The 24,409-nt window shown below is 30.6% G+C and overlaps 3 protein-coding genes across 3 annotated transcripts; all 3 read right to left on the bottom strand.

Annotated features, from left to right (window-relative positions):
- Nucleotides 1-337: 337 nt before the first annotated feature.
- Nucleotides 338-20,238, bottom strand: LOC137924870 (THAP domain-containing protein 1-like). The gene is made up of 7 exons (XM_068768253.1): nucleotides 20,122-20,238; nucleotides 19,396-19,570; nucleotides 17,832-17,921; nucleotides 16,775-16,912; nucleotides 7,892-8,167; nucleotides 3,782-4,055; nucleotides 338-3,080 (listed from the first exon to the last, which is right to left on the bottom strand). Exons 1-7 carry the CDS (start codon nucleotides 20,190-20,192, stop codon nucleotides 2,986-2,988), a joined length of 1,119 nt encoding a protein of 372 aa, XP_068624354.1. The 5' UTR covers nucleotides 20,193-20,238; the 3' UTR covers nucleotides 338-2,985.
- LOC137924930 (piggyBac transposable element-derived protein 4-like) lies at nucleotides 11,196-14,425 on the bottom strand. Its single transcript, XM_068768341.1, has one exon. The coding sequence runs from the start codon at nucleotides 14,290-14,292 to the stop codon at nucleotides 12,709-12,711; it is 1,584 nt and encodes a 527-aa protein (XP_068624442.1). The 5' UTR covers nucleotides 14,293-14,425; the 3' UTR covers nucleotides 11,196-12,708.
- Nucleotides 20,239-22,059: 1,821 nt separating the features above from the next.
- On the bottom strand, nucleotides 22,060-24,296 carry LOC137924990 (macro domain-containing protein CT2219-like). Its single transcript, XM_068768419.1, has 4 exons — nucleotides 23,906-24,296; nucleotides 23,725-23,817; nucleotides 23,119-23,194; nucleotides 22,060-22,490 (listed from the first exon to the last, which is right to left on the bottom strand). The coding sequence occupies exons 1-4, from the start codon at nucleotides 24,281-24,283 to the stop codon at nucleotides 22,195-22,197; spliced, it is 843 nt and encodes a 280-aa protein (XP_068624520.1). The 5' UTR covers nucleotides 24,284-24,296; the 3' UTR covers nucleotides 22,060-22,194.
- Nucleotides 24,297-24,409: the final 113 nt, after the last annotated feature.

The raw sequence follows: 24,409 nt of genomic DNA, 5'->3' as shown, positions 1-24,409 counted from the left end.
CATATAATTTTTATAAAATTATTTTTATTAAAAATATATAAATGATAACAGTGCAAGGTTAATATTGTCATATTTAAAACAAAATGAAATCGATTGTAATATAACAACTAAAAAGTCTAATTAATAACACATCTGGAAAATATGTTGTGCTTAACAGGGAAAATGTTTGGTTTAAATTGACAAACGCTAACACCAATAAAATTAACTATACATAAACTTTAATCCAGAACAAGGAAAACGTTTTAATATTATCAAACAAACAAAATAAAAATATTCACGTCAACACATATTTTTTGCAGATATTTCTTACATTAAAACAATTATACATTTGGCATAAGTGTGGTTATTAAATTAATTTATCCAATTAAAAATATTGAGGATATTTTTTATTTTTTGGATATTAAATAATGATTTTACAAATCAAAAAAATATTTTACAACAATCAATAACTTGAGTATTCTTTTTACAAATAGAAATTTATTGTATTAACACTATTAAATTTATTAATGAACTAAATAATCTTTCGGAAATAAGGATAACAGTTGACTTATAACTGGCATAGGATTATTTAGAAAAAAAAAATTGTGTCTAAAAAATTCCGTCAAGCGTACCAGTGAGTTATCTAACCATATTTACTTGTGTGAATATGACAAACTACAACTTCTTGTGCAAAAATCCCTTCGCTAAATTACCCAATAGAAATTAATGGAAGCCTCCGTATTTTTAATTAGGAAAATTTGCATCTAAATAACCAATATCTAATTATTAGTTATTTTTAATGCATTTATGCCTAAGACCTTAGACCCTAATCCTTTAAGACTAAAATAGCACTCAAATTTAAAAATAGTGTTAGGTTTACAATCTTTATTACAAAAAACCAATAAATAGTTTTGGATGCCTTGTCTTCTATACAAAGTTATTGTGACTATTTATAAGAATGAAAACAATATTGCAAACAAATTTAATAAAACTGTTTACAATAGAAACACAATATATTAAATCCTTAATGATTAACACTTTTTAAACACTGAATTTTATAACTTTTATGTTATATATTTTACAATAATAATTAAATTTCAATTCTCATTTTGCAAGGATAACTTCAATGTTATCAAAATATAGCTACAATAGAATAATTTATATCTACATAAACATTTCACTCAAAGTCATTTTGATAAAGTTATGGAGATCTAAAAGCAATGCCTCATATTATTTTTAAACTTACTACGCTAATAAAAACCACTTGTATAACCATGTTACTTTCATCACACATTCGAATACTGCAACTGTCTCAACAATAATAGAAGAACAAAACATGTTTTATTCCCTTAAAAAGATCCAACTTCTTCGCTTTGATATGTAATATTCTTTAATTTATATATTATTTAAGCCGCATTCATTATTGGCAGTCCAATTTATTTTGAATTCTACAAAATACTTTTTACATAACTAAAAGTTTTAAGTCATGACTCAATATTCTCATTAAAATAATAATAGTTTTCTATTAATCATTTTATATAGTACAATTTTGACAAAAAAAAAACATTCTCTACAAGCAATCAAAATCTTTTGTGCACCTGAAAAAATGTTTAAACCAGACCTTTGCTTATGCTTGAAATAGAAACATTTTTAAAACATAAAATTGCGAGGAAATCCTTCATATTTCGTACAGTATAGTAGCCGGCACTTGATTTGGCACATCGAAAATATTAATCTTTTAAAAAAAACAATTTGTTTTACCTACACAATATATATATGCCAAAATCAAATACCGGTAAATAAAAGTTGACTATCGTAAGGATTCACTTTCTATGTATTCAATTAATATTTTCTTTTTGTTTATTTTGTATTGACATATTTTATATCGCACAAGACAATCTTAAAAATGGAATTTTTTCTTCCTTCGAATTATTTACAAAAGCAATTTATAAGACATATTTGGTTGTTATGAATTACATCTAACTGACTCATTGGATATTTAAAATTTATTATTTGATAAATTAATAAGGTGAATTTAGGGCGTCCAGTTTGAGCATTGCTTTATGTGATAACCTTACATTTGTGTATTTTAATTGTTATAATTACAGCAGATACAAACAAAAATAAAATCATTCTCAAACATTGCTTGCAGGAGTTTTGTACGAATTCAGTCAATAAACATCATTAACTATATTAACACTATTGATATACTGACGGGGGACCATAAACGAATCTGACAGATGTGACAAAAAAACACAAACTGTTAATCTATTAAAATAGTAGCAAAACCAGTCAAGTTACTCCATAGAAACATAAACAAATTAATTTGCACTGAATGGATTCATTAGGTCACCATAACTTTCAACTTAAACTGTATTGGACAGTTTTTTTACTAAATTTGACAAAGCCAAAATTATTTAATTATAATTCTTTATTTTTCACATCAGCACCATTACTCATCCAATAATTGTCTCCTTTCCTGTTGTCAACCAATAAATTACTGTACCCGGCGATAAATATCGCACATCGACTTTTGGAAAGAGACAATACACTACCTATGTGACGATTTGTAATTTTTTCCTAATAGATACCGGACAGTTTGTATTTCGTGCGACAAAGATAACACTCTACGAAGCCGAAATTAGCCGATTGTCTCTTTCCAAAGGTCGATTTTCGATATTTATCGCCGGGTACTGCAGCTTGGTTGTAACTATAAATCATAAAAATCATATATTTTATGCGTATAACTTCTATAGTTAAATATAACTAAATGCATTGACTGCCTAAGGGTCAAGCACATCAGTGATAGGTCAATATTTATTATTTAAAGGTTTCATATTTAGGCCCTTACTTATAAGAATTCTTACCCCAATACCGAATAATTTTACAGAATTTGGAACATATTTCAATTTTTTTATGCTTTATGTAGCATATACTTTGCGAAAAAAAAATATGTAAAGGCCAATCTTGGACGCTTTAGTTATATATAAACTTAAGAATACATTGCTACGTTTTCTTTGGCTTTTTACACTTATTTTTCAAATCTATAATAAATTTTCGCTTGCAAGACCGCGAGGAAAACTTTTTGTTACTTTGCAACTCTGTAAAAAAAATTAAATTTAGAATTATTATGTAATTTAAAAAATGCTTATGACTTTTCAACTTCTTTCTTTCTTTCTTCAAACTCTTTCTTTCTTTTCAACTTTGAATCTATTACGGTGACCGCAAAGTAATGTCGTTCCTGTCGACATATTTTAAAGAAAAACTCATTGATTTTTACCGCTGAGGCATTGAATATTTGTAAACTAGATGGCAAAAGGTTGTTGATAACGAAGGTGAATATATTGTTGATTGGAAATAAAAAAAATGTTAAAAATGTAGTCGTGTGAATTTAACTTAAGAATGCGACATTACCTTCCGGTCCTTTTTTTACTTTTCGCTTGAAAATTTTTCTGTTATACATAAAATCATTAAATATATTAGCTAGGTATTATTCTCAACTCTACATTAAGTGCATATAATCCTTTTACAAAAGGGCGCGTAACCTTTTTAATCAACAGGCCAATGTAAATTTTAAATTTTTTTGACGGGCCGCACATAAAGTGACACATTCATAATTTAAAAAACTTTATTTAAAATAAAAACTGAACTGAACTGACTGAGAAGTTTTCTCAGTCTAGTCCACGACTTGGTTGCTATAAAGATTTTTTTTAAAGGTTGCTATAAAAATAAACTGCAAAGTTTGATACAAAACAACAATGAACTGTAAAAAATTAGTTTTTTTAAAAAGCGATGGACATACTTAGCTTGTTTTTTTCCATTTCTTTCTTCCGCTCAACTTCATGCCATCGGACATGTTTCACCAGCAGAATAAGACTGTCGAAGCTCTCTGAACATTTTGCACACACATACATTCCCGCATCATTTTTATTCTCATTTTCTAATATATTATTATATGATGAAGATAAATCATATTCATATTTATTTGCATTCTTTATAACACCGCCAGGCAGTATTTCTAGAGTTGGCCAACTATCTGACACTCTGGGCTTTGGCTTTGGTTTTTCTAAATGTTGCTACAACAAAAAAATACATATCTGTACACAAATACAGTTAACCAAAAGTTTTCAAAAGTATCCTGCTATTTTTCGGTAGACAAAAATAGCTTAAATCAGCGTTTTCCAACGTGGGGTCCTCACCCCAAAAGGGCGCATTTCGAAAATAGACAGAGAAATAGACAGTAAATAATTATTTTCCCGGAATATTAATGCCTACTCCCAGTGTGCGGCGTTCCAGCGTAATTTCTATTTCTATACAGAACTTTGATATAGATTTATCTACATGTAGGGGTAACATTACCTCATCGTCAGCGGTGCATCGAAGAGGGGAATTCCACAGAAATATATTTCTTAACTTACATCGGTATTGTAGGAGCTACATTACGTCATCATCAGCAGAGCATCGAAAAGGGGAATTCCACAGAAATAAAATTGTTCATTTACGTCAATATAAATACGGGCGAAGCTTGAATAAGTATACATCTAGTTCACGGACCCTTCCGCTCCGTGAACTCAGTACCGATGAAGCTGTAAAAGCCTTAGGGCTAACAGCATTAACATCTTCAGAAACAATAGAATAGATCAATAGATAAGTATACACTCTTTTACTTTCATGTTGTTATTATCTCAACCTACCGGCCCTAGGAAGAATCTGGCAAGCTAGTAACATTACTGATGTACGTAAACAAACAATCTTATGCATTACAATGATGATTACAGATGTAGCAATCTCAAATTATGTGTAGCACTGACTTGTTATCCGTGGATTACTTGTACCAACGCGTATATTTGCAGTCAAGGTAACCAGCGGAACGCCAGTGATTGCGGTTATACGAAACGAAGTTCAGTTCACTGTGCACTTAATGAGTGTGAAAGAGAAACATCGACACAGTCCGACGCGTGAAATAGAACATTTTGTATGAGAAATTAACCTTATACGCCGGACACTGCAGGTAGGCATTCATAGGTATACAAATAAACATATCGGCTTCGTAAATAACGAAATAAAACAAATTAAATAATTTCGCAAATTTCACATAAATAATTATTAAAAAAATTTATTAAACAGTGTGAGAACTATTTCGAAACGTATCTTGAATTGAAAGCTAAAAACCCAAAAATTTTATATTTGTACATAATCAACAAAATAATACGAAAACTAAATATTTAGGCGTGTTTTTATATATGAACAATATTTCAGAACACATTTGTTGTGTGTATGTAAAGAAAGCAATGATTTTGTTTTCCTTGTCAAGTGTTTGGAGCTGGTGCCGACTGTTGTGGTGAATCTGGACAGATTCGGGCGTGGACTGTTTAGGATATATTTCAATAAAAGTGAAAAACATTCCAATCTCCTTGTCATAACATGTAGTGTAATTGGAATCAAACGTCAGACAATATATTCGTACGGCACTCAACTAATAACAATCGATTTTCGAATAGAAAATCGATTGTTATTATGATTATGCAGCATTATGAAACAAACCAAAAATGTAGTTATTAATTTATAGCAGAAAACATTTTTAATGCTACGGCGCCATAGCTTTACTTCAACATTTTATGGAATTTCATCAAAATCTATTTTGTTGAAAGTGCAAAACTTTCAAACATTATATGCACCATTTTTATGACATCAGTATAGTCATAGTAAGCATTATTTTTCTATGTTAAATAAAGTCAAAACGTTTAAGCGAAATACTATGGCATAGGACTTACTTAATCCTTTATGTGTGATAAACATAGAAAAATGTTTAATTGATTTCATATCTGATTTTCATAAAAAATAGATGATGATGAGAAATAGATGTCTTTTGTTCACAAAAAGACTGGCAAAGACATTTTGTCAAAAGGACTACACTAGGGGAACATTCCACTAGGTCAATTTACATACTTGGGTAAAACATCTACACCGAATTGAATAAAATGTGAAGTAGTGGAGAATGTATACTATATTCTTATGGAATATATCTGAACCGAATCATTGAGACAATTTATAAACACCTACAACAATCTGTGGGTTTAGTAAATTCCGGCTTATCTCACATCTGAAAGAGCTGTTATTATTCAAATTAATTTTAAAAAATATTTATAGTTCATAAATATTATTTTGTGTACTAATATATATGGCTTATGATCGTGCACAGTACAATTAAAATATATGGTGAAATCTTGTTAGTTTTTCCTTAATTTTTTTTTGAACCTCCATCAAAAAATGTCATGAGCCTCCTCTGACCAAGTCACTTATCAAAAGCTTATTATTAATAGATGTGAAGTAGAACTTCTACTACTAACGACCATTGAGGTATATTAAATCTGAAGCATACACTTGGAAAAAGTCCATGTAAATCTCAAATACATATATTTGTGACTTATTGTATGTTGCAAATTATTAAGTTAAAGTTTTATATAAGACACAAATTGTGAATGTGTAGTTTCAGCTCATAGACATTAACTGCAAGGTCACCAAAGATATGTGTGAATGGATATGCCATAATTGCTACACTTGGCAGGCAGGTTAGAAGTCACATTGTGGTATTATGGTACCCAGAGAATACTTCTGCCTACTCTCTGGAAACATGTTTGTAAGCAGTGGCAATTCTATATAATTAATGCATTAGCTGATGTATCCAGAGAATTAAATCCACAACCATCAATTGCAAGTCCTTATGCTGAACCACTAGATTACAACTGCTCTGTGCAAATTAAATTGTAACATTATTACTGCTCACAAACAATAATGAGAACAGTTATGCAATGGTAAGCCCACTAGAAAAAATGGTCTACACCAAGAGTTGACAAACTCCATGATAGTCCCAAGCTATTACACAATTTTTTTAATTTTTCGCAAGCTGAAATTAAAAACGTAAATAAAACATATGCGATTAGTTATTAAAAATACAGAAAGTATATTAATGAAAACATGTAATATACTTTACTTGATAATTCTTTAAAAATTATATAATTATTGGTAGCAACACTTTTCAGTAAATCTTTTAGATTCTGGTTAGTTAATACTGATCAGTAGTTGAATCTCAAAATATTATTTTTTATAAGTCAAGTACAATTCCCTAGAGCCACAAATAATCCTTCAAAGGGTCATAGGAGACTGGCGACCTGCAGGTTGGACCCACTACCTTTTATTTCTAACTAGAGAAACCTTTGGTCTCTGTAAAAGTTGGAATATTGTATAGCCAGTATAAATTAATAAATACTGTAATACATTCTTGTATTAGACTTCACTTTAAAAATTTAGATAGTAACTGAACAATAAAACCTATAAACAGACTTAAATAAAAATATTATTAAAATATCTATTGCATAAAGTCACACTTTTGTATGTAATTAATTTACAAATAATTATTCTGAAGTACATCTTATGGTACTTATTTCATTTAAAAAATATGTTGGTAAGATTCTTACAGTAAAATGAAAGTACTCATAACATAAGTTTACAAGAGTAGAAAGATTCTCTATTCTAAATTCAATAAAAGACTGTTGCGAAAAGTAAACAATATGACAGTTCCATATGGAACACTTTTAAGGCTTTTGACAAAGTTAGATGGGTATTTATACACTTGCAAGAATAATATCATGAAGTTTCCCATAATCTCACAGTTCATGAGCTAAGTGTGGAAGCTACAAATGTTAATTCCGGTAAGTGTTCGAAAAACATTTCAAGGTTGTAATATGTTATATAGCATTGCATTAATAAGCATATCATTGTCATATGAAATTTTACCAAATATAGAACTAAATGAACTTACACGGTAACTAGATTTCAACATTGTAGAGAGCATAATCAAGTTTTTATACACAATTATTTTTAATAGACTTTTTAATAAAATTTAACTTACTAATTGTAAAGGATCCACATCAGGGACAATAATTTCAGAACTATCACTATTATCGTCTTGCCAGTACACCACTTCCTCGGACTGTATAGATACCATACTGCCAATGTTTGAATTATCGTCTTCATTTATAACGCAACCGCCGTCGATAACTTCGATACATTTTGGCGGTAAGTTTACTACCTCGACACTTCGGTCAGGCTGCACATCTTCCATTCGCACCAGCGGCACGTTTTCCAGATCTTCATTATTTTCTAAAGCACTTGTTGCTGACATTATCAAAATTTACAAAACACCAGAGTTTTGCTTAAGACATTTGGAATTATAGATTAAAAGTTCTATGGAATTAATTGCAGTGTTTACTCCGCTATCTTCTCGTATATATTTTAATAGCATTTGGAAATTAAAAACATATTTTAATAACAAATTAGTGGAAACTTTCCAAAAGTATTTAGTATTATATTTTGACAATGACATATATAATAAACAGATGATAACTGAGTTACCAACAGTAAATTTTATTTTCTATGGACTTATCTAAATGTACATGATTACTTCATAAGTCATATATAAATGAGCCTCTATAAATATTTATTTTTATATTCGAAATGTAATGTATATTAACGAAAATTAATAAATAGGTAAATTATCAGGTTGCATGTATGTATTAAGTTTTTGTTGCATAGGAGCTTCCATACCCTTTTTCAATAATTCGCAAATATCTACGAAAAAATCCGTTACATTCCTTTAAAACTGTATTGATTTTATTTACAAACACATATAAATATTATTGTCATGGTAATCCTCTAAAGAATAGAGGAAATTCTTTTAAGATTAGTTTTGAAGTTAATATATATTTTAATAAATTGGCTTTTATAAACATTGTTAAAATTAATTATTAGTAAAGAAACAAAATTAACAAATATAGGTTTTTTAAATGCGCCACAAGCTATGGTTAAGCCTAAGTTGCGATCAGACTTATTCTCGTGTCATCAAAAATTCCCATCAATATATATCTATTGTTTTGAATTTTTTAATATACTGAAAAAGATTTAGAGGCATTGGTAGACACTTTCTCAAGTAAATTAATATGACAAAATTCTTAAAGATTTGGTTTTTCTATGTAAATTATTTTGCCATACGTAACCAGCTGCATTTTTTTCTTTAACTTTAAAAAACCTGCACTTGGTTTCGAAATTAAAACATGTAAAGAAATTAATTATTACATAAAGTACATTTATCATCGGAAAAGTAAACGCGTATTGACTGCCGCAGTCGAACCGAGCGACATAACAGCTCAATAGCTTCCGAATCTCGAAAAATATCCAATATGTGAACCGAAATTCCAGACGGAACTCTAAAACGTTGTTATTAAAAAAGTGGTTACGCTGAACTTTCCTGCTGATTTAATATACTTACTTTAACAATAGAAAAAAATGTGGATTCAGGATCCGCTAACCCTAAGATGACGCTGTAAACACCATTAAGATTAGCAGCAGAAATATCAATTATAACCATATAGGGAACTTTAAATAATAAACGGAATCAGTAATATCGTTGTATACTTTTAATTCAATGATACAAATACAAAAGTCAAGGAGTCAAGGCAATTTTGTTCAAATATATTATAATCAAGATATTAATTTAGGAGAATGTTAATGAACTGTCATACTATAGCGAAGTAATGTCAATGCTGTATCTATGAATTTTTGGTTGCAACACTGAAAGAATGACCTCACTTTTTTAATAATGAAAACACATAATTATTGTAGTTAAGAGTTTCATAATGAACATTTTAGAGTCGTCAAAAACACAACGAAGACTGTATAAATTATTTAATAATTTCTTTATTTTACAATGTAACAACTATTGCACAATGAATTTGTAACAAATACAACAAACAATCGATATTTTATAATTAAATTTAGCATTAAATTTTATAATAAACTTCAAATATTTAACAACGAACTTAGAATTATAAAAATTGTAGAAATGTCAATCACATGATAACGAAATTATAAATTATATCTGATATCTGATATGTGGGAAAAATTACAAATACTAAATAATTTATTTTTCTGTATCAAACATGTAGTAAGTACAAAAGTATAGAGAGATGGTATGTGTGAAAATTTAATATGCTTGACTACGAATTTATTTGTAGAAGTCAGTATGATCGGAATGGGTACAGAAAATTATGTAAAATGTATGAATAACATATTATTTAAATCAATGTAAAATTAAAAACTTGAAAATAAATACTGGAAATTTGAAGTTACTAATTTATTTATTCAATAAAATTATTTTTCACTTTGTTATTCACATTAGTCGTTTGTGTATGCTTAGAGAAAAATCGTAGAAGACCTTTATTTAATAAAAAAAAAGAATTGTAGTGCTTCCACGCTTAATTTTAACGAATATAACTACACTGACTATATATTGTGATGCGTTTTTAAACAATATATAAACCACAATACTGTAGTTAAATTTCGGTAATGCTCGCGGTATGCAAGGCCATCTGACTGAAAATACAGGTACAGAGTTTCCTTTAAATTCTAACGAGACCCGCATCTGTCCCTTAAGAAATAGAGTCTGACATCTGTTGAAACACATTGAGCGCCATAGAACGAAGAATACTTCTACCTCAGCAACCAATTTTTTTTGGTGTAAGTGAAGGTGTAAATGAAAATTATGCCTAAAATATCCACGGACACAGTTTTGACTGACCTTAGCAAAATACACGCGGATCCGAGTGGGCGGCGCCTAGCTAATGGCCATGTCCCACTCGGATACGAGAAGCTGACACCAAATCTGTTAACTTTTAAAACACCACACGTCATTCAGAATCAAATTGAGCTAATTACATGCTGACCCGAGTCAAAAAACAAAATTGAGTTTTTACTTTGAAATCACTTAAGTACACGAATATATTTAATACAGTAGCTTAGAGAAATTCTTTCTTAAAGCTGTATTATCACTAATAAAACTCCCTTTACACTGTATCAGATTTTTATAACAAAGATTAAGTTTGTATTGTATTGTTTCGAAAGATGTTTGTGCTGTTAACCCTAAGGTTATTACATTTCACAGAGCGGAAGGGCAGTTTTAGTTTATTCATTGACTTGAAAATTCTAATTCGACGAGGGACCTCTTTACATAAATCGATTGAAGACATGTGTTTAAATAAATAGCCAATTTTTTTACAATTCAACTCATAAAATTCAATATTTTATGAGTCGAAAAGAAATACTAAATATTTTTTTATTTTAACTGAAAAAACAATTTGTACCCTTGTACTGTGTACATAAATACAGACTAAAAAAAACAATATGATAATTGTCATTTTAAACTGTATCATAATTTTATATTGAAATCTACAAAAAGTAAGCGTTTTTATATTGTGTTATGTAATATTGAACTAACATTTATTCTGATTAAAAACAGTTAAACAGTCTCAGAATATATTCGAATTTTTTTGTTCTTTACTGTTGAGTTACTAGCAGACTCTTTTCGGCAGATTAGCATTCCGGCCTGATGGTAGCTTACTACTTATAATATTAAAATAATTGACTATTAAAAGTTCGTGTAAAATGAATTTGCGAATAGTCCATTGTAAAAATTACGGAAAGGTAAATAATATAGGTAATACAGGACGGTACTTGACTAGTTTGAAACCAAATTAACACTCCTACATTTTGCATTGGAACGGATTTGCAACGGATGTAGCTTAATAAAATTCTTACAGAGATTTTTTAATCAAAGGTATTGATTTTTTTGACCTAACTTGCACTGTTGCCCAAAAAGAGAATGCGGTTCACTTAGCCGAAAACTTCTTTTATGGTACCGAAAATCGAGGGCTCTCTGGGAAGCCTTGGTTCGTGCTGCTATATATTGCGATGTCACGAGGCCGCTCAGCTTCTAGATCGCTTAGGCGGACATAAGGTTACCTCAATTTGGGCTGTCACTTTTCGATACTACCTGTTCAGCATTCTGATGTAAGGATACTAGAGAGTGCCGAACCTCGGCTTTGTCGGATGCAGCTAACATTACTATCACTTCGGAAATCGATAGCGCTGGGGGAAAAAGTGGCGAAAAGCAACCAGCAACACTTCAACCCAAAATGGTTGGAGGCTAGCGATCCCTATGACATAAGACCTGCAGTCCGACGAGACCGATTAGTTTTAAAACGGCTATAATACAGTTTTGTTTTAATCAATGACAAAAACTGTTTGCCCGTTGGTTTTCTATTTACCAGAGCACTTAAGGCGCTGAGCCTAGACCTATATACAGTGACTGAGATCAATAGCTGCTCCAGATGCTCCGGGTCAGGTCGTTACATTATTACAGTCCCTCGATACGCGTACAGTATTCCGTTTCAGTTTCCGGGAATGCCGAACCACGACTCGAAAGATTGCATCTCTTGGAAATTTATACCAAATTATAGAATATCAATGAGCTTACAAACCAAATTATAAATTGGTTACAGGAGACTGTTTTTGTGAAATAACATCTACCTATGTTCACACTTGTACTCTATATAGTATTTAAATGATGCTTTCTATTTATAAAACTCGGGTAACATTGCTTTAACAGCACAAACGTAATGCAGTACAAGATTCTTTAAAATTTTTGCATAAAACACGAATTAATTGAATTAGTCAAAACATAGGATTGTCAGGCATTACGTTTGACCATTACACTTACTTTTTCTTCTCTTGATAACCTTGTTGTAATGGGGGAAATAAACACAATCGTATCCTCTTACTATTACGCAGTAGGATAACGAATTCGGAGGAATTTGTCCTTGTAAATCTATAATTTCAACCAAAAGTGGTATGAAATAATTCAAAACAATCAATGCAAAGTGCCACATTGCAATTTGGACATTCGAATGCAGTTTTCCTATCACGCCCCTTTCTACTACACCATACGCATGTTTTACGAATACACATTTGGCTATTTATGATATTTTGACCAATATCGTTCCGTGCAATTGATATCCGTCGAATAAAATGACGTTCTGTTAATCGTTCCATTGGGAACTCTATGGTTGATTTTTGTTTTGGAACTTTATTAAGATGTTTATCAATAATTGCCTGTACTAACGATAAACGAAAAGCTAATGAACTAACTTTTAAGTTCATCGATTTTTCCAGAAGAATTTGTGAATTATGTATCGACATATTTAAAAGAGTTTTAAATAATTTAATTTCCCATTTTACATCTTTCCCTTGCAGATACGGTTCTGTGCAATAATCTATTTGTCCGATTTGTTTTATTCCGCGATTGTACTCGTTGATAACTAGTAATTTATATTGACCAGATTCTCCAGATCCGGAATCGTGTATTTGAACCGCACCATGACACGTGGATAGATAATATTCACGTTTCTCGCCTTGAAATGCAACTAACATTACATCTCCTGATTGTCGAGCGACAAACTCTCCCTCGTTCAAAACAGCGTTTCGAATTATTAAAGGTACGTTCTTTGTAGAAATAACCTTTCCGACGAAATTAGTTTTATTTTGTTTGAAATATCTCGCAAGCATCGGGCAAGTGTAACAACTATCCGTATATAGGGTGTGGCCACAATTTAATATCGGTTGCATAAGCTTTCTAACATACTCGTCCGGTCTTGGTTTCCTTGCATTTTGTTCACGATTAATGTCAACAAGGAAAGACCAGATATATGTGCTACTAGATTCGCATAACAAAGGTATTTTAATTCTACTACTTAATGTTTTATCATCACAATTTTCAAATTTCCACAAATTTGACGACTCATCGACCGATACCTCCTGTTCTAAATTGTAGAGCTCTTTAAACTTCAAGTTTAAATAATCAATAAGGGTTTCAAAGTTAATTAGGAAGCTGTCAGAATCTTTCCCATTTAGTTGGTTAACATAGTAAAATTTATTAAGGTTTACGTACCGATTTTCAGTCATGAGACGCCGAAAAATATCTGTTCGTATAACATTGACTTCAGAATAACAAGCTTTGATTGTTGGCATTTTGAGAATGCCCAACATAATCCAAAATGCAAACAGAATCATGATTTCATCGGCATTAGTGTTAATCCAGTCTTTGTAAAATTTATCACGAAATTGTGAGGAATATGCATTAGTTTGCGCAGCAATATGAGAGAGTGCGTTATCGTCCCAATAAGCTCGGAAAGTGTCGTAAGAGTTAGTAAAAGCAGCAGTTGGACCTGAATATTCTTTAAGAAAAGGATTCTTCACGCCATGCCATCCATTAAGAGGTTTCCACTTAAATTGGTCTGCACCTGTATATTCTTTCTCCATTATCTTTTCGTTTTCCATGTCATCAGTTTTCACCTTTTCAGATGCTAAACCGTTTTTAGCGTTTTGAACTTTTGCATCTTGTACATGTTTCAAAAGATCCATGTCCGAATAAAATCGTTCAACTAAAAGCTTCCCTTCCTTTATATTCGGTCTTGCCCCTTCAAGTCTCTTTTTTAATAATGATACAGAAGTCTCCTTTTCATTCGCAGTCTGTGGTATAGTTTCTCCGACGGCTGATGACCTAATTAAAATAATTAAAATCTTACAAGACTTTAACCACGCTAGAAATTTTATAGATTGATACACCTATATATAAACCATTGCATCTTATAAACATATGTGATCGAAATATTTTAAAAGTGCCATTGTTCTATAATACCATAAAGCATGACAATACTTATTTTTACAACAAATTAAATGTAGATATATGACAATATAGATAAATTACTTTATCCATTTGCATTATACATATACAGCTTATTATATATACACTCAATTTTCCTGGTCACTATCACCAGAGCGTATATATACGCGGCCACGTACGGTATTAAAATAAAATATTTAAGTGATAATTACTCACACACCCTAGTAATAAAAGATATAACACAGAAAAACATAGTTACTTATAACTAGTACATTAGTTTGATGCAATGATTTATTTATTTTCTCTTTTTAATAACTAAATTTATTCGTAACCTCAATTAAAAGGAGGGAAGTGCCAGTGTGAAAATTGTGAAGTGGCTATATGCATTCTACATTTTAAATATTACCATACCACAAAAAATTAATAATAAATCTGATAATTTTAACTCAAATGATTTTTTTACACTTAAAAAATTGTTTCCGTGGTATGAGCCTTTTTAATATTTCTATATAATGCAAATATGTTTAATGCTACAATATCTAGAGAAATCTATATAAATGAGAATCATTCGCCAAATATATTTCTTAGTGCACTCGAGAAATGCTTGACAAGTTCAGTTAATTTTCTTATATTTTCGTTAAGGCACTTAAAAAGTTTTTTTTCAGAAAAATAGCGTAAACAACGATTTTCTTTTTCATACAAATCAAAGGTAGATTTAAACAACTGTCCCTTATCTGTCAAATTTTGACACCATTCAAAACAGAAATGCTGTATAAGAATTGATGTATGCAATTTAAAAATATAAAATATATTTCTGTAAATGATCGTTGTTTACAACATAGACATTTAATCAATAAATAAAGTGGTAATTCTGTGAAAGTAAATAAATTTTATTTTGTTTATTGGACATCATCTGGCAATACCTTATGACAGTACTTATATTAGTATAAATAGGTTTAAAAAAAACTTACAACAAGCTTAAAGATTTCAGTGTTGCCGCTTGTACTTTATCGATATTTTCTTCGACTTCATATTCAATCGGTACCCTAGTGAAATTGCAAATATTTTGAATTTTAATGAGATTATGCCATGATGCAACCTGGGGAAAAAATATCCCACACCAATATGTCACCAGAGATGATTTACGGAAATTCTCTCTCATTACGGATAAGCTGACAGTCGCCCAACGAGGTACGGAGAGGGTATACTCGAGATTTCACTAAATCGGAACAGGAGATCAGTATACGAACAAAGATAACCGACATAGCCTAGATCCATTGCATGGATTTGCAAGTTGAAGTGATAGCCGCTAGTGCTTTAAGGTTTTGAAGTGGAGACAACAGACCGGCAAGCGCAGATGAAGGACTTCCACTCACAAATGGACAGACTGCCTCCGGAAGACAATGGATGAAAACCGTTTCTACCCGATACTATCGAAAATATCAGGGAGGCCTAGGCCCGACAGTGGACTTATTATGTTGAAATATTCATGACAATAATGATGACAAGTATATTTTAGTATAAAAATTAAATGTAATTTTGTGAAAATAAACCTTAAGAAAATTTATTTTACTAAGATACACTGTGATATTTTTTGGTATGCTCTTTAATACTTACTCTATTAACTCCGTAGATTTCCCAGATAACAATAATTCCCCCATTGTGTAATTTGGGTGTAGAGGGATATTCTATAACAGAATAATAATATTGCAAGATAATATAGTTTTTACTTTGATGAATGGATCAGGATTACTATCCGATAAATTTAAAAAAATCTATTACAATGTACCCGACACCGCTGTACCATACTTAAGCAGGCGTATTAAATTTGTAATAAATCTAATAATTTTAAACTTTAAACGCAGGTCTTTAAATGTATAATTTTAAATAGCTTTAAGAATGAATTAAATAAATGTACTAAATATTTCATGACCCATCCCTGTTTCGGCGCGCGCATACTTATGGCGCGGTACAGCGGTTTCGGGAACGCTATAAATAAGCCCTCATTAAAGAGTTCTTCATCGTAGCACAGGCAATGTAAAATTAAAAAATATATATATATATATATATATATATATAATATTAATAACAAAAGCCTGTCATTATATGAATAGAAATTTCATGACAAAATTTAATCTTAATTTGAAAAAAGAACTGAAGTAATGAAATAAATATAAAAAAAATTCAGATATTAAAAAAGTATCAAACTAAAAAAGTTACCATTTCGTCAAGTTTCAGTTCCATGTCAACTTGCACATCTTTCTTTTCCTCAATTCTTTGTTCATCATTCTCTGTAATCTCTTCCATCTCACTCTCACCATCTTGTGACTCTTTCTTTTTTGTCACTCTTCTAATGCTCTATCAAAATAAATATTTTTAACGTTAAATAATAAAAAAGTTAAGCTTCCCGAAACCTAAAGAATTAGTAGTATTATTAGCGTAATTAAAATACTATTTTTATTAAGCAAAGTTAAAAGTTTGTCCTTTTTCGTTAGATGACTTTTGTGGGTTATATCTTCTAAGGCATGGATGCACAGACCGCGGCCCGCCGGTCGGATACTGGGGGCCCGCCGACAGCAAAAATAATACTCTCGTACATTCGTAAAATATTGAATTCTATTCCAGAATAAAACCAAAAAAAAATTAATTACCTATACTTCTGGCGGCCGGCCCGCCATCAGTTCATGATTTGCCGGAGTGGCCCCTAGATAGACTTAATAAGTCTGTGCAACCATGTTCTAAGGTGTATGTTATATCTAATCTTTCTAACATCGTTTATCCATAAGACTTACACTGCCATATCATTGTCTGTATTTAATACTATGACTTGATTTCTATGTGGTCAACAACTATTCGAACCTATGCTGTTAATAATAGACAAAAAAACCAGCCATCAACCAAAAAAACGGCTAATCCAAATTATGTTATATCCAATCAAGACAATCTAAGGTTGCACAACTTTATGGAAGCATAAGAACCCCTAAAATCATTTTTAAGGGTTAGATCGCGTACGGTACAAAAGCCAGGACCATGCGTCAAACTATTATCCCCTTCTTAAATATTTCCAAAAATTTCCTGGTGATGAAAAAATACTAAAATGAGGTAATCAATTTATTTACAAACAAATATGAGGGTATCTTCAAATTATTTCCAATGCCTGCAAAACTACACATATTTCATCAAAATCCTATTATTCTTAGTTTATTTCATCATCTACATGAATAATAAACGATAAAAGACACATAATATTCATATTAATGCTTACAGGAATACTTACAGTTTCCAATAGTCCATAATTTCCCAATACCGTTGCACGGACTTTAGACTTTTTATATAAATTTTCTCGCGCTTTATCCGACGAAAGGTCCTAAAATCACATTTTCACAAATTAATACATTGATTATAGTTTCTGCTCATTTTTCACTTTGCAAAGTAAAAGAATGTACACGCATGTACTAACTGGTGGAGCAAAAGTAATGTCATAATATGAATGTGTGTTAATTTTTACAAATGGTGCCAGATGTCACTATGCTCGGACATTTATGATGTAGATATATAGAGAATCAGTTGTCATCAAGCTATGGAGCGAAACACTCCTCAAGAACAGAAGTATGGATGGATGGTTGGTTGGTATGGATCAAATTATTGTTACTACTTATTTGACAAAATTTCAGTCAAATATTTGAAAGCAGCATGAACTTCCTTGTCGTATTCCTCGTGTCCAATCACCAGACTTCGTGGCTTTTTTCGTGGCCTTGGAGGCTTTAAAGACTCGCATTAACCGCAACAAACCACACTCTTCACAAGCTTTGAAAGCAATTGTTGTAGAATATATCGCTAATTTGAAGCCAAATATTTTGCAAGCAACATTTCAAAATGCCATAAATCAAACACAATTATAAATCAACTCAGGAGGTCACCAGAAGCTACTTAAGCAATATAATTTTTTTCCCAAATAATGGCCTTATTTTACATTTTCAGATAAACTTCCTTCAACAACAGAACTCATTTTTTATTTGAAATAAAATGTTTATTGGTTCAAATTATGACACCACATTATTGCACCACCTGTAATAATGATGTTATAAGAATAAGTTAATTTAAAATTGGAACACCTATTACTTAATGTGTTTAAACTCTTCTCTTTTTGTAAATAATTTAAAATAATTACCCTAAGACACAACATGTCTCATTAGCTTTGAAAAGCACAAAATGTTCTGACATTATTCTTCATAGAGTAGTTTAGTAGACTTTAAACTGCAAAATAACAATGTCTTATATCTACATAATGCAGGCTACTTCCCACCTATTGCAAGTTTATTGGGGAGGCTTATGTCTAGCACTGTTACATGTAAACAAAACCTCCGTGGACAGGGTTAGGGACTGAACAATAATATTAAATGCTAAGAGGAAACATAAATATATTTTGCATTACTTATTAATAATAAAAAGAATAAGTTTTTTTAACAATAGAAATTTTATATTCCTTCTGATACTTACAGGCTTTGGACCTTCTTTCAAAGTTATTACTGGGGAGGGTAAAGCCATATCTGCATTATTATTACATATTACCTGGTTATTCCTAAGTTTCATTGGAACAATTTCCTAAAAAATATATGAGAATGTATTTGATACATATCTTTATTTTTCACTTTGTTAAAAAATAGATACTTGGTGATGTATTTAAACAATAAAATTGAAGATGTCTGTTATTTTTTATTTCTACATAAAATTAATTATTTTCTGAACATTCTTACAGCAAGGCAGAACTACAAAAAGAGTTTGAAGAGATAAATAGAGACAACAAAAAATACATTATTAATTTTCATCAAAGGACTTACATGTTTACACAATGTTGGAAGTGCAAAATTTTGCAAATAAACCTTATATTTTGTTTTATAAAAACAAGAGCCCTCAAAATGAGAACTGCATAGGCGACCATGTTTGCTTGGGCGCCAATTTTTTCTTCCTGTAAAATTTATCCATCTACTGCGGTTGGTCAGATCTTTTGGAAAGCTGTAAGATTTTATTTAAAAGAAAACTATGTATTACATTTAAAATTACTGAAAATAGATACCCGATTTCTCAGATCTGGTTCTTAAGGTTTAATTGTTTGCGTAATATGGAAAGCACTTTCATTACATACGAGTTGTGAAAGAGCGAGAGAGACAAATAATCAAATATCTGCTTGTATGAATGAGAGGACAAACTACTTTAAAAATAACATTTCATAAAAAATATTTAACATAACCATGGTAACTTATTGACATCATTGATTCTATAATAACTATTTTATAATATTTATTTATTAATAGTAGTGTATTAAATCCGCCTCTTTGTGTTTTTAAAAAATATTTTGATTAAACATACACCCTAATAACACCGATATCCATTGCAATCTTGACATCGAAGTACACATAAATAATATTTTTGGTTTCAAAATTAAATATCCTTTATATTTTTCACTAATTTACGGCTAACGTTTGACGTAAGGTTTCATCTAAAATTATAGTAATCTAATTTTATAGTAGTTTAGAGAATAAAAATTATTACTTTAATGTACTTACGAATGAAAAGTTATGTTTTTTGATCTTCGCTCACTACGATTTCTACAACCTAGAACACAGCAATGAACCATTTTGTTATTTTATTATAAACCAACAGACACAGTCACAATCACATAATTAAAATTATATATAAACTAATTTTCTTAGCAATATTATAATGACAGTGACAAGTCCGTGGGCACAAAAGTTTGTGCCCAACAGAAAATTAAAGCTGAAAATAATACGATTTTTATAGATAAAAATTTATTAAAAACACATTTGAAAGTGATTAAATTAATTACAGGTGGTTAATCATTAATTGTCAATTTTAATTATGAATTGGTTATACTATATTAAAGAAATTCTTTACAAATTAATTCGATTTTTTTATAAAACATTTCTGTAAGTCAGTTAAATTAACATAACATTATAAAACTCTAATCTGCAGTCTTTTATTGAATACATATAGTAAATATATAAAAAAGATTATATTTCTATGGAATTCCCCTTGTCGATGCGTCGCTTATGATGACGTAATGTAGCTCCTACTAATTATTACTTTTATCAATACCTTTAACATAGAAAAGTATTTACTAATATTGTCCACATTTGCAAATATTTATATCTCTATATTAGAAAGGTGACCTAGATTCATGACACATTTCGAATGTTATAATTAATTTGAATCTTAGCAAATTTTTAAAGTATATTAATTTAATATTTCAGCTTTTATTAAAAGCTAATTTAAAAGTTTGATAATCGTTAAGGTAAAACAGCGAAATTAATACATTTTAGGCTTTTGTAGTCAAACAATACGAAACCCGATTTGTTAAAAAATTAATTAACCTGAGCTGCGCGAGGAAAGACCTTAATCAACTTAAAAAGTCACTTACGGTATTTTTGGTTTTCTATGTGTATATTAAGATTCATTTTAGCATTTAGACTATCTTACATTAAATGCTACTTATAGTGTTACGGCATTATATCTTAAATTAACACAAGATAGGGATAGTTGTTTTGTTTAATTTCATAGAAGGGATATTGCACGATTGCAGTGGCTATGAAAAAAATAATAGCTTAAAATGACCACTGTATTTTAATTGAACAAAATTACATTGATCGGGCCAATTAATATCAATATGTATACAAAATCACAATTTTTGTTAATGTTTTAATTAAATTCCTCCCGCCCCCCCTTTGAAAACCAGTTGAAGGCTCAACTCTTGAAGTTCTCTATGCTCATACTCATACTTGGAAAACAGTCAAACTAGGTAATTTCATTTGACTAGGCAGCGTTAAACCAACTACAAAATATCTTCTCATCCAATTTCCCTCATTGTTTAAAGACTACGACCAATGTGTGTTTTCATCGCTTCTACGCAGCGCCTGTGCGTTCAACGAGCCATGGAAAGACCTATGCTCGAGATTTCTCTGATTGAATGAGTAAAAAGAAACATAAATGAAGAAATTTGTAGACGAGTGAACATAACCGATAGCTTTGCGGAATTGCAATGAACATGCCACATTTCATGTAGAACAGATGATTGCTTGGACCTTAAGGTTCTGGAGTGTAGACTATGAAGCGGCAAGCGTAGCATAGGATACATCCTCCCACGAGGTGGAGAGATGACCTTGTTAAGGCCGTTGGAAGACGCTGGAGGGTGAGCTGCTTTCAACTGGTCTTTTAGGAAATGAAGGAGGCCCATCTCCAGCAGTGGACAACTTACAGTTAAAATGGCTTCTAATTAAATATACTAATTTAAGGTACCAACATAAAAGGAAATTATATCTACCAGGAAAAATTGGCCAAGAGAAATATCACTTGAGCTGAGACCCTGAGACTCATTCTTTTAAATTTTAAAAGAATATACTGTTTTTATGTTCTGTTCAAATTCTTTATAAATTCACACCTATTTTTACAAAATAAAACAACATATATGTTTATACCTTTGTCATTTATTTAGTAAAGATATAAAACATATGATTTACAAAGACAGGATTGGTTTATACTGCATGCAGTTACATAATACACATAGTTTGTATTACAATCATTAAATACAACAATAAAATAATAACTTGAATCAATTGTGATGTTTAATCCTCAATTGGGAAGTATAACTGCATTAATGTCTCATATATATCAACATCTACAGGCATGAAAGTGCAAAAAATAACTCTTTCCATATCTTCATTTGATTCAAGAAATTTCCTGACAGTTCTTAGAGCAATATGTGCTGCTTGACGGTTTGGAAAACCGTATATCCCAGTTGAAATGCATGGAAATGCAATTGATTTGTAATGGCATTCGCCTTTTAGTGCAAGACAGCTTTCATAACATGATTGTAGTTTCACTGCAGAGCCATCTTGAGGGCCTACAGTATGAATTACATCTGGAAAAACAAGAACATTTTTAATTTAGAGACAATAATTAAAATTTTTTATTTTTTGCCAATAGATCATTTCAAATTACCTATGCCATTAGAAAGGAAAACATAAAATGTATTTATTTATTCATCACTATTTGCTAGTCTCTATCATTCTGAAAAATAAGCAGACTGTTGCTTGGTTGGAGAACCTGACCCATTGAGACAAAACTAGACATTCACCGATCATTTGTAATAATGTGAATTTGTTTACATTAAAATTATAAAAACAGAGAAATTAATATTCTTGTTTCAAATATTAACACTGCTTCAAGTAAGCAACATAGTCCAGAGATAGAAAAATTGAAGTGGCAGTAGGAAGGCCGGCCATACAGGATGCAGTACAGATGACCTCTGGGGCCTTAATGTTCTCCAGTGGAGACCACTGACTGGCAAGTACAGAATATTGGAAATCTACAGAGGGGGCCTATATCCAGCAGTGGACATCTTGTGACTTAAATGAATGATGAATTGGTAGTATGGTAACATAAAGAAATTATAGGTAAATTACAAGTATATTAAACATAATTGTTAATTCACAAAATAATGTGGAAATAGTTTTTAATGTACAGTATGAGTAGTCATTTTTACTTACATTTAGCAGGCAAATCATAGCCACATGTTACTTTAGCCTCTCCTGTAAGGCAACCTCCTAATGTATTACATTCATCCTGTAATATTAAAAATATTTTAAAAAGCTCTAGCATTTACATCATCAACACAGATTGTTATCCTAATAACTTACTGTTTTCAACAATAATTAATTCAGCTTATAATAAATTAGTAAATAAAAATAAAGTAAATAGCTCTGCATCATAACAATGCAGTGCTACTTTGGCATTATAAATACAAAACCTGAAAACATTTTCTCTTCTCTTAACTTGTATTACTTTTTGGTAGTTGAAAGCGGCACCTTAAATGTAACTACTTTAAAAAGGATATCTTACCATTATATTATAATCCTAAATACAGTGTTAGTTATTGGTGTAAAGGATGCAAAGGGGTGATTGATTGGCTGTTAATAGTATATGGTACATCCTAACCAAAAGACAATGGTTTCAAAACATAATATATAATGTAATGATAATATAGTAAGAAAAAGCACTTTCAACACATGGATTGCTATATATTAAAATTAGTTATTCTTTACAAACTGTCTCCCTCTGTTTATTAAATATAATAAGAATATTGTGAAGCTTACCTGAAGCAGTGGACCTGCAGCACGATGTATTGCCCCATCGACTCCGCCGCCAGCTTTCAGGCGTGAATTAGCTGCATTTACAATTGCATCAATCTAAAATATTTAACACTTTTATCACACTAATATCCAAAAAAAATGTCAATTCTTATATAATATTTCGGATGCATTTAACTAGAATTACCTCCAATTTCGTAATATCTCCTTTAAAAATGGACACCTTTTCAGCAAGGCTAACATTCTTTTCCGGATTAATTTTAAACTTTTTCCATTCGTTAAGATCATCCTGGGTGCGAATTTTCGTTTTTATATGTTCATTTTCTCTAGCATGTTGAAGCCAAGTATATATACGATCCAAAATTATATATTCACTGGTCCTGTAAAGTTTTCTTTTTTCTTCTAAAGGTAAATTAAGAATACGATTTTTTTCAATCTTCCATTTAGAATGAGTAGTCATTTTTGTTATTGAATAGGTTCGATATAAGTTATTATCAGTAACTGACTTATTGAACTGAAAGATGTTTTTACAAAATTGTGAGCAACGAAAAACCGGCGATAACATTGCCTTTAGATTTTTCAACTTGACGTTTGGTTATCAAATTTGTCTCGAGTGATCAAGTAAAGTAGATATTGACGTACATCAATTATTGTTTTCTAAAAATCTATTACACTCAGAAAAAAATGTTAT

The sequence above is a fragment of the Battus philenor genome, unplaced genomic scaffold (assembly GCF_028537555.1).
Source record: "Battus philenor isolate CCGP_79_NKW_IND1 unplaced genomic scaffold, ilBatPhil1.0.hap1 SCAF_25, whole genome shotgun sequence".
Taxonomy (NCBI): Eukaryota; Metazoa; Arthropoda; class Insecta; order Lepidoptera; family Papilionidae; genus Battus; species Battus philenor.
Note: the sequence above shows the minus strand (reverse complement) of the source record. Positions and strands in the feature narration are given on the sequence as shown.

Coding starts and splice junctions, on each gene's coding strand:
- LOC137924870 (XM_068768253.1), bottom strand. CDS start 20,192: ATGGTTCATTGCTGTGTTCTAGGTTGTAGAAATCGTAGTGAGCGAAGA. Junction 17,922..19,395: donor TTCCAACATTGTGTAAACAT/GTAAGTCCTTTG, acceptor ATGTGATTTTAG/GACCTTTCGTCGGATAAAGC. Junction 4,056..7,891: donor ATGTGGATCCTTTACAATTA/GTAAGTTAAATT, acceptor TTTTTGTTGTAG/CAACATTTAGAAAAACCAAA.
- LOC137924930 (XM_068768341.1), bottom strand. CDS start 14,292: ATGGATCTTTTGAAACATGTACAAGATGCAAAAGTTCAAAACGCTAAA.
- LOC137924990 (XM_068768419.1), bottom strand. CDS start 24,283: ATGTTATCGCCGGTTTTTCGTTGCTCACAATTTTGTAAAAACATCTTT. Junction 23,818..23,905: donor GAGATATTACGAAATTGGAG/GTAATTCTAGTT, acceptor TAAATATTTTAG/ATTGATGCAATTGTAAATGC. Junction 23,195..23,724: donor CTGCAGGTCCACTGCTTCAG/GTAAGCTTCACA, acceptor TTAATATTACAG/GATGAATGTAATACATTAGG.